This window comes from Salvia splendens, chromosome 8 (assembly GCF_004379255.2).
Source record: "Salvia splendens isolate huo1 chromosome 8, SspV2, whole genome shotgun sequence".
NCBI classification, from domain to species: Eukaryota; Viridiplantae; Streptophyta; class Magnoliopsida; order Lamiales; family Lamiaceae; genus Salvia; species Salvia splendens.
The window spans coordinates 15,435,337-15,446,563 of NC_056039.1; the positions used below are offsets into that span (position 1 = coordinate 15,435,337).

Below are 11,227 nucleotides of genomic sequence, written 5' to 3' on the forward strand. Positions count from 1 at the left end.
TTTGTTTGCTTCTATGTCTGTAATGTCTCTGTCTCTGTCTCTGTCTCTCGCGCGCGACTAAACTGCTAACTGGTGTTGAGTTGATCCTTGGTCGTCGACGTGAAACCGGATGTTTCTACGTGTGGAAAGAGGAGGGAAGTGAAGCAGCATTTCCTTCTGGAGATGAGAGCAGTAGTGATGATACGTCGTCGTCGAGACGTTCAATTGGAACCCTAGCCCGAACAAGAAGTCTACTTCAAGCAGGTTCATCTCTGTCCTGCTTATTCCTCCCACTTTGGCATAGTATGCATTATTGTAGAATCTGTATCCACCTCAACTTAATTTATCAGTTACTATGCATATATATGTATTGATGCTTAGAGATTAAGAAGAATATTATCATGCATCTCCAAAAATGGATGTCAATCCGCCCAACCTTACTCGGTTACAGACTAATTGAATTGCAATTTTATCAGGTTAAAATTTACGATCTCGAACTCCAAACATTCTAGTTAGCCCAGCAGACTAATCTGGTTAAAAACTATAAATTGAAATTATATTGTACCATAATTTTTAATCTTAAAGATTCTATATTTCTTATAAAAAGTAGTATAATATCATTAAGAAAATCAACTTTATAAATTAAAAAAATGAAAATGTAAGGAAAGACATCAAATTCATAAGAACACAAGAAAACATAATCAATTTTTAAATATTTATTCATATAGAAAATTATATATTTGTGTTTTTTAGTTTGAGATAGTTATAAATTGTCCCCAATCCTTACATTAGGGCATATATTTCCCAGAGATAAAAACAAGAAAATATAAAAGAATGATGCGAGTGAAAAGGTGCGATGCAAGACAAACAAAAACCTAAACTTATTTTCTTGTAGCCGAACGGGGACCCTACCAACCCATTGAGCTAACCAGCTTTAACCCACTAAATTTGATGGGATAATCAGGTCAGCCCATCAAATTTGAGTTAAATTGAAATCTATATCCACGATCTTTTATTCCTACCGTCCGCCATTAAATGTGTCATTTTTTATTTTTTGTATGTCAGCCAATAAATTTCTTATTTCACTTTTAGTATATTTGGTAAGTGGATCTTACATTTCTCTAACTTATTCCACTCACATTTTATTATAAAACCAGTATATAAAAGTAGACCTCACATTCCAGTAATTTTTTCTACCCACTTTAATTTATAAAGTCAAACAATTTATTCAAATCTGTACCAGGAGGGAGTAATAGAAAATATTCGAGGAATGGCGTTTAGTTTTTTTTGTTTGGTGGAATTTGCACAGCTGGCAGCGGGTTTGTACAATATATAGAGAAAATTAGAAAATGAAAATACATGATGAAATAAGATTTTTGAAGAATGTCAATTCTAATCCTTGACATATTCCTCTGTCAGTGATTAATAGCATGTTCGTTTTGCACAAGTTTGAATTAATGGGTCCACACCCTCAAATACAAAAAAAATGATTTGTTGGCATTTTGTGTAGATTTCACATGGGCACAACCCAGCAATCCCATTTTCACCAATGCACTGTGTTTTAATATTAATCTCGAAAAAATAAAAAAGTAAAAGATAGAGAGAACTAACATGTCATCCATGAACTTGGCAGAAACCAAGACACTAGCAATGAGGAGGCGATGGACGTTGAAGGAATTGAGGGGCAGCGCGGGCTGCTTGTGCACGAAGCGGTCCAAGTAAATGTAGGCGACCACGAAGCACGAGGGGCTGCACTTGGCGTACTTGAAGATCCTCTCCATGTAGCACCGGATGGAGATGGCCGGCCGCGCTAGTCCGTGGAAGATAGACGTCTTTTGGGCCTCCGACCACCTCAATCCGTCGTTGGATTCCGCAACTCTCTCGAGGACGGACGAGAGGAACCCGATCATCCTCGGCATGTCGTCGTCCGGGATCTCCAGCTCGGCGCTCATTCTCAACTGATCAATGTCAATTGTTTTAATCACCTTGCGTGCTACCGACCTTCTATTTATAGGTATAGTCAAGGAGATTAATGGGTGGAATTGGGTTTAATGTATTGGAGAGGGAATAAAATAGAGAGGGTGAAGTTTCTATTTTTGTCGAATCTACAAGAGTTATGTGTTAGTCTTAAATTTTATTGTCCATAAACTTTTTAATATTATTATTGCAAGAAAATAAATTATTTATTTTAACTACACTCCGAGCTTCTAATTTCCTGAGTTGTAAATGTTGGAAAATGGAATTGAAATGGGGATATGTGAATATTAAAATTAAAGAACGAGAATAGATTAAGGAGTATTGGTTTAATATCTTCACTCTCTCAAGTTGAGCAATGGGATATCTAAAACTTAACTTACAAAGCACGCTTGTAGGACTTCTTAAGTTTACTGACTTGGTGAGAATGTCTGCTTCAGATCTTCAGATTGGTTAAATGGAAACTCCACAACTCCACTCTTAATTTTCTATTTGACGAATCTCTTTATTCAACACTGTCCCTCAAATTAACTATTGGACAATTCGATACGGAACTTGCTATTATCTTCAATTTGAATTTTTTCTAGATAGTTTAGGCAAGAAAATACATTGGCTCGGAGGCTAAGAAATATATTAGCTTGGTGCCCATGAATACTTGGAGCACAAGCTTTATAATGCACTATATAAAGGTATCATATTATTGAAGAAAATAAACGGGTCATCTATCATAATATAGTCTTCAAAGTTTTTCGATATTCTTCAATTTTAATGTTTATATTTCTGCGGTTCAATTTTATTTTATAACGGTAAATGAAGTGTTGGTTAGTGTGTTGTTTGTAATAGTGAAAATTGAATTAAAGAATTTAACCTCCCATCCCTAATTAAGAAACAAGTTAGTAAAAGAAAAAAAAAAGAATTAAAGTGGGCTAGGTTGGTTGGTGTATTTAGTCATCACTGTTTTGACCAGCAACAATTAAAAAACGTTGATGTTATTAGTTTTCACCAAGTATTTTCTACTCCCTCAATCTTATTTAAGATATCTATCTTTCATTTTTAATTTGTCTTATTCAAAATATTCACTTTTTATACTTGAAAATAAATATTTCTTTCCTCACCTTATTAAAATATTTAACTTCCTTTTTATTTCTACTTGCTCCATCTAACAACTTTTTCTAAAATCTCATGACATTTAAAAATGTGAACATCTTGAATAGGGCGGAGGAAGTATCTTTCACTAATCAATATACACAATCTTTCAAACCATTGGATAGATAAAGTAACAAAAAATTGAAAGTTGAAAACCAAATAGCTATAAATTCAAATGCAGAGAAAATATATGAAATGAATACTAAATAAAATAGAATTTGTTTTATTCGAGAAATGACAAAAAATAAATTTGAAATAAGACCATTGATGGCTAACATCGTAACCTTTGGTCATATTTGAAATTTTACTCAAACGCTAAAATTTGGTTGCAAAAATCATGAAATTAGGTATTGTAGTAAATTTTTTCGAATTTGAGGAATACCGATTTCATGGAAAATTCAGTGCAAGATATAAGTTCATAAGTTTTACAACCAAATTTTAGATTAGTGAAAAATATCAAATTTCGACCAAAATTTGTGATTTCTTGTGTTAATACCCCTCTCATATATGCACAATTATATTACAAGATATTGTTTGAATAATTTTAAGGAGTATTATTAATTAGATCGATTGCGGTTAGGCTCACAAACAAATGATTAAAACAGACATAATTTGTTAGCACCAAATAAACGTTGAAAAAGAGGTTAAGACTTAGAAGCGTAACGTTTTCCAAGAAATCATGAGATTATTAATGGGTTCATTTTGTGGTAAAAGCAAAAGGTTGATGTTTCCGTTTTTGATATTGATTGATGTGTTTAATAGTTAGTTATATCCTATGGTAGGTTGAATTTGGTTAATCAATTGTATATGAACCAATCCATTTGCTTACTTAGGTTGCAAACCAGGATTAATAATGTGGAAATGGTTGTTCAAAGAATGATGGAACTCATCTTGACGCAAGACTTAATTACTTGGCAAATGTACCAGGAACTATACTCCAAGAAATTTGTCTAAAACGAACAATATCATATTAGTGGGACCCGTATTATTAGTAGTGTTTACTCGTGGTATAAATTGTAAATAAATTGATATATATGGTAATAAATTGAGATAACTTTCCAAAAATTGAATGCACATATTTTTGTGGGACGAACGAAAACGGAAAGTGCACATATTTTTATGGGACGAATGTAGTATTTTTGGACGGATGAAGTATTTTTTAGTAGAGACACTAATAATAAAAACATTTTTTGAAGAATTGGTGGTAGATTTAGAAACACAAATAAGCGTTCTAATTGTATTCCCTCAGCCCGTCAATAAATATCATATTTCACTTTTTACTATATTCGTTAAGTGAACCCTACATTCAACTAGCTCATTCCACCCATACGTTATTATAAACCAATATACGAAGTATAAAAGTATGTCTCACATTCTACTAATTTTTTCTACTCACTTTACTTTATAAAATTATAGTACTACAATTTTTAAAAACTCGTACAGGTCAAATATGTTATATTTAATCATGAAGCATGAGAGTATTAAAAAATGTCCTTAATGAGTTATGAAAATTCAACTCATAGTGAAATTTAAAAAAACCATGGGAATTTGAAAATCATGATGACTGATATATTATTCAGTTGAACTACAACGTAAGAAATCAGCCTTACTTAAGTATATAATCTAAATAATACTACTACGATTTAGTGCTAAAGCAATCATGATGTAGCAATAACTTTTCGATCCATTATTTGGTTAATTAAAATAAATAAAAAAACATAGAATTTCAACTTTTTTTTATCATGTCCAGTTTAAATTGTAATCGAATACGACAAGGTTTTAATCAGTAATGTTGGCGATTTAGTCATGACCTCGGATTTTGATGCGACCATGTCCCATGTATGTCAATCTACCTTGCTAGTAGAAATAGAAAGTTCAATTGATGCCTGCGTTTTCTGCATCGCTCGCCATCTTTGGAGGAACCTGCAACTTGTGTGTGGTGCCTGCCATTGGAGAGAAGACAAAGACAAGTAATACATAATTTAATAACTGATATTCCTCTCTAAAACTATCAACTTTCGTCTAATTTTGGTAAAATTTATCTAAAAAATCAGAAATTTTATATTTTATTTGTTATTTCCCCTGGCAGTCCAAATTAAATATCTTTGGCAAAATTTTTATTATACTTGGGCAATCGTGAAATGTTTATGATATTTTAGATTACTTTTTAAGTTTGTGACAAGTAGGATAAAATGCTACGTAGAAAATCACGTTGATTTAGTAGTGCCAAGTAGGATAAAAAATGCACGGAAGTTAGTTGGATATAATGTAAAGTTTGTGATATTTTAGACCAATTTTAAAGTTCGTAGGAAATATCAAAATTTGAGAAAAGTCATGGTCTTTGAGACCAAGATCCTAATTAATAATAATAGTATGAATTCGAATTAAATAGAATAATAATTAAAAAAAAAAGAGATAGTTGAGAGTAAGATTTGGATTGGAAATGAGTGGTCGTCACGCACAAACTGCAATTTATTTATTGCACTACATGGATAGGAGGAATGAATTATATTCTTGGGCCCAATAGGGTGTCGACACGTGTCGGAAGAGTGAAGAGAAACACACCTCCAAGTCCAACTACTGAACTGAATTGTGCTTCTCACGTTAGTCAGGTATGGATGGCCGCTTCTACTGCCGGTTTCACTACATATAGTTTTGTTGAAATATATTTAATAAAATTTATTTACACAATGATTCACAATTTAACCTTTATTTATCCACAAATTTTATACTTACTTTCATTTTTATTTGAAGCCATGGGATAACAATCATATAGCTATATAAAAAATAATTCATCCGTTTTCTAAAAATAGAAATTTTGGAAACAATACGAGTTTTAATACAAATTGATAAAATAAGATAGAAGAAAAGAAAAAGTAATAGTGTTAGTGGATTGTGTGATGCATTTTTTAAAATGGGAATTTCTATTTCTAGAAAATGGATTGAAAAGGAAAAAAAATTATTTTTAAAAAAGGAAATGAGTATTCAGTTTGCCTGAATTGTGAGAAATGAAAATGAGAAAAATATTCAAAATTACATAGATGTAAGGGATGAAAAACAACGAATTTGTTTTATATTATGATATCTTTAGGTTGTTTATAAGTCAAGAAATATAAGGAGGCAACTTTTTTGTTTAACAGGTTATTACTACTTTACTATATGTTTATTCATTAATAAAGTTCATGTCTATTCTTAATTCTGTTTAATTGTCTTTTTTTTCTAGAAAATTTGGTTGTGACAGTGTATGTTGATGTCTCTACTCTCTAGAGTGTTAAAATTACATTGTATCTCATGATTATACATCTCATCTCCTTGTTTGACTAATTAATTGTAGATAAATGCATTTTGGATTATCCATTTTAGAAGATCTACAAATATTGGACCTTCAAATCTTTGGGTCTTAGGCTCGAATGCATTAAATTCCAGATCTATAGATGTGAAGCCAATTATTTAGTCACATGCCAATTTATTATTCAATGATTAGGACAATTTCTATTTACCTCACGAATTTGATTCTATTTGTAATTTTCGACTTCACCTTTAAAATGCTGCAAAGTACTTTAAAATCCTAGTTGTTCGATCCATCAGAAAATCAAATTGACCCCTTAAATGGGCTTTCGAAATATGTTGACTTATGAATCAATGTAAAATACTTTCTCAATCCTCTAAAATTGAACACTTTGAAAATGACAATGATTTTAATGCGATATAAAGTAAGAGATATAGAAAAAAAATGATTGGAGTATTGTTATTAAGGAGGTGATTTGAGAAAAATTTTACTAAAAATAAAAATGGACTAATTTTATAGAATGTATCAAAATGATTTAACAAGTCTATTATTCGAGTTCAAAGGGAGTATTTATTTTTTAGACGAGGTTCACTAAAACAGTTTCCAGCATTTTTGTTGTCAAGAAAAGAGTTTATAAACTCGTACTATGCTAGTGGGCTTAGCCCTTAATATGAACTTGCGTTTCTATAGGGAATATAATAAGATAAACTTAATGTTACGTTGGACTCAGCCCAAACATACATTTTTATAATGTGTCAATTTTGGTCCAGGTGTCGTCACTATATAAATATAGAGTAAAGGTCAAAATTGGTCCTGAATATATGGTCATTTTACGATTTTGATCCTAGACTTAATTTTTTGAATTTTTGCATCCCGAACATTTTAACTCGGATCACAATTGGTCCTCCGTTTACAATTCCGTTAATTTTATAACGGTCAACGCCTCAACGGGTTTAACCCAATTTTGACCGATTAAAAAGCTCTTAATTATGATTTTTAACTCACTAATTATTATTCTAATTTATTACTCCTAATAAAATAAAAAATATATATTAACAATAAATATACTAAAAATAAATGAAATTAAAATAATAAAATGAAATTAAAACAAATTCCCTAACACTTAGCAAAAAATGAATCGTCTTCTCCCTCTCTCCTCTCCCATCTCCCTCCCGCGACAAATCACCCTCCATCTCCCTCCCCCTCACTTCGATCGCAAATGATTCAAGACACATATGTTTGCCCCCGAGTTGCTCTTGCAAATATTCAATTAACCAAATAACCTAATAAGAAATGAAACAATAAAAAAGGTGGAAAAGGAAGAAGATGAAACTAGAATTGCATACCGTAACATTTAATCTAAGTCTGGCAATAGATTGAAATATAACCACAAAGGATTTTGCATAAACCTTCAGAGATAAATGGGGTGCTCAAATTTGAGTCTTTGTTCTTACAACATCATTCAAAGTTGCCATAGAAAAATCCTAACATGGGTATTTATACTAGATGTCTAAAAAGAGCAAAATAAAACAAGTTTTGTTAAAAAAATTACTCTCCTGGGTAAATCGCCCGACCGGGCGTTTGGCCAGGTGCCAGACGCCCGCCCGCGCGGACTTTATGGACAAAAATCGAATTTGTGACTAAAACGCCTGAGTGGGCGTTTTCTGATTGGAAAACCGTCTGGTCGAGCGTTTCTTTCTAAACTGCGCAACTTTTGTAAAACCACCACAACTTCCTCACCCGGGCTCCGATTGAGGCGTGGAAGGTACTCACGTCAAACTCTTTCGACGATGAAGACAATGGTGGTTTGAGGAGAGCATTTTGATTTTATCTTCATAGGAAAATTTCGGTTTGGAATATCAACATTGTATATTAAAAAGTCAACACAAATTTTTGTTGACATTTTAATGTGATTGTGTTGACATTTTTAATACAATGTGTTGATGAGTTAGCAAGTTATAAATTTAAGAAAATTAGCATTATAACACACCCCACTTTATTAATTCATGACATGTTATCTAATGGTTCTCAAAAGTTAAACATTAGTAGTAGTACTAGTAAGCTAAAAATAACAGTTGACTTCCTTTGAAATTATAATCCTTTGTTTCGATTTGAGAAACATGCATGTTTATCAATAAAGACTCACATTATTGATCTGTAGAAATAATTTTACTAATGCTTTGTTTTACTCGATCTAGTTTTTCACCGATATATTTTGTAGGCCTATATATATTAACTCATGCGAACGCTGTTTAATGTGTGCAATAGTAGTATATTCTTATATTTAGTAGAGAAGAATAATTTAAAGTAAGAGTATTTTAAAATGAAGCAGTAACTAAACATGTTAACTGGTCTTATTGTTATCCCGATTAGGGACGGGGGCGGCACGGCATAGGAACGGGGGCGGCACGGAATGGCGACGGAACGTAGGCTGCAACGCGGCACGGCATAGGAACAGGGGCGGCACGGAATGGCGACGGAACGTAGGCTGCAACGCGTGCCGCCGCGGAACCGTTCCGCCGGAACGGCATAGGAACCGCAACGGCACAGCGTTGCGGGTGCCCTTAGGAGTGGGCCTGTAACTAATTACGGTACCTCGGTTTGTTTAGGCTTTCAAGCTCGATTTCGAACAAGTTGGTGAACCCCAAATTTCGAAAATTAGGGCACCAAATCAAGCAGTAACTAACTGGTCTTATTGTTAACTGGTCTTATTGTTAGCCCGATTTCGAAAATTAGGGCACCAAATTAAAATATTTATTCTCTATAGATTTACAAAACTAATCAAGATATTGATCGATTATAATTTGCATAGAATCTCATACTATATAAGTAAACAGGTACGTTTTAGATAATAGTAGTAACACATAGGCAGCCTTTCATACACACTGTTTCTTTCCCAATTAACTACAAATTCACACTCACACACACACACAAACATAACAACTCTTATAATAGCATCACACATGTGACATGTCACACTAGATAATTAAACCATACATAGAGTTCTCTTATGCAATTAATTTTCATGTTCAACCGTGCTTGTTTTTGCCGACTTGCCTCCGCCGCTGCCACTTCCGTGACCGCCTCCGCGAGCGCCACCACTGCCGGTCCCATAACCATATCCGGACCCCGAGCCGGACCCTGATCCATATCCGAAACCGTACCCCCTTGCAAACCCGTTAGGAGACTTACCCGAGCCCGATCCGTAGCCCCACCCGGATGTTGGGCTGGAGCCCCACGCCCAACTATAGTCCCAACTAGGGCCGTGGGCCGCCCCGCTGCCCCCGGTCGGAGTCTCCATCATCCGCCGTCCACAACAATTGGTGGAAGCTAAGAGAAAAAGAAGAAGGACTATTGTAACATGGAAAATTGTTGTACGCATTGTGATCTTATTTTGAGTTTGAGAGAATTGCATTATTTGATCAATCTATTGCGTTAGGCGATTGATTGAGGCAAGCATTATGCATATATATATATAGTGGTGATTGTGTGGATATTTTATTTAAATGGACAAACAATATATGTGTAGAAAAAAAAGTGGAGCCGTTAACACTACTTGGCGAAAAGGAGTAGATTTGCCCCACGATATATATAATGTGTATCGCCACACATGATTTGCACCACCGCCTAATCTATAAATTATTCTCTAAACCAATGCTTTAGGAATTAAATGGTCCCATCAACAAATAGTATAGTGTTAGATTTTGAGATTTTAGCGTGTGATTAGAATAAACTAGTAGTTGATTATATATCACGAAAGGGATAGCTAGTTATTTGCGCGTTGATTTTGGAAAAATTACTCGTTTTTTCGTCTGTTATGTAAGAAATAGTTTGTGAACTGCATTCTTATGAACTTACTTATGTATAGTAATCATATTTTATACCCCTTCCGTCCCATCCCATTATATAGGGTGTGATCATATGTTTAGAACTAAAATTAATATTTACGGGTGTGATTCGTTGCTAATTTTTCTTAAATTGATAACTTGCTAACTAATCAATGTAGTGTATTAACTATGTCAACATAAACTTAAGTTGATATTTTAATACATTGTGTTGACATTAATATTTAAATGTCAACACTATTGTGTTGACATTTTAATGTGACCGTGTTGACATTTTTAATATAATACATTGATGAGTTAGTAAGTGAACAATTTAAGAAAAGTTAGCAACAGATCACCCCTTGCTATAATATATATATATATATATATATATATATATATATATATATATATATATATATATATATGTATGAATTATTGTACTGTACAGACTTAATTATTATTACATGATCTAATACTCATTAAATGGAGTATTACAATTACAAGTATGTGTTATGTGTACATGGTAAGAAGTAATATGTAATACGATCAGTTTTATTCTAAGGTGAAATCAAACTATTCTTGGACTGAAAACTATATATAATTTGATTATAATAATACGATCAGTTTTATTCTAAGGTGAAACAAACTATTCTTGGACTGAAAACTATATATAATCTGATTATAATTTTTTTTTTCTAACACTGCCCCTTAACTTGCCAAGTACTATATCAGTAAGATTTCTCGCATTGGTTACTTGGTGAAAATATATGCCAATTGATCTTCAGATCAAAATTCCACAACTCCACATTTAATGTTCTCCTTGATAAAGAGTCTATCAACTTCCATATGTTTAATTCGATCATGTTGTACTGAGTTTTCTAATATACTAATAGTCGTATATTTATCAGGTTACCTTCAATAAAGGTGAAGTATCCTCTCGTTGATCTATCAGATTACTTGCCCAATTGGCGTCCATATACTGATGGACTCCTCGATGCTCGTTCTTCATGAA

At 33.0% G+C, this 11,227-nt stretch overlaps 1 protein-coding gene across 1 annotated transcript; it reads right to left on the reverse strand.

Annotated features, from left to right (window-relative positions):
* Positions 1-57: 57 nt before the first annotated feature.
* LOC121745249 (cyclin-U4-1-like) lies at positions 58-2,038 on the reverse strand. The gene is made up of 2 exons (XM_042139075.1): positions 1,591-2,038; positions 58-301 (listed from the first exon to the last, which is right to left on the reverse strand). The coding sequence occupies exons 1-2, from the start codon at positions 1,929-1,931 to the stop codon at positions 58-60; spliced, it is 585 nt and encodes a 194-aa protein (XP_041995009.1). The 5' UTR covers positions 1,932-2,038.
* Positions 2,039-11,227: the final 9,189 nt, after the last annotated feature.

Bases quoted from the DNA above. Each gene is read 5' to 3' on its own strand.
- LOC121745249 (XM_042139075.1), bottom strand. From the start codon at position 1,931: ATGAGCGCCGAGCTGGAGATCCCGGACGACGACATGCCGAGGATGATC. The intron at 302-1,590 runs GTTAGTTCTCTC...AGGTGGATACAG, and splicing joins GCCAAGTTCATGGATGACAT to ATTCTACAATAATGCATACT.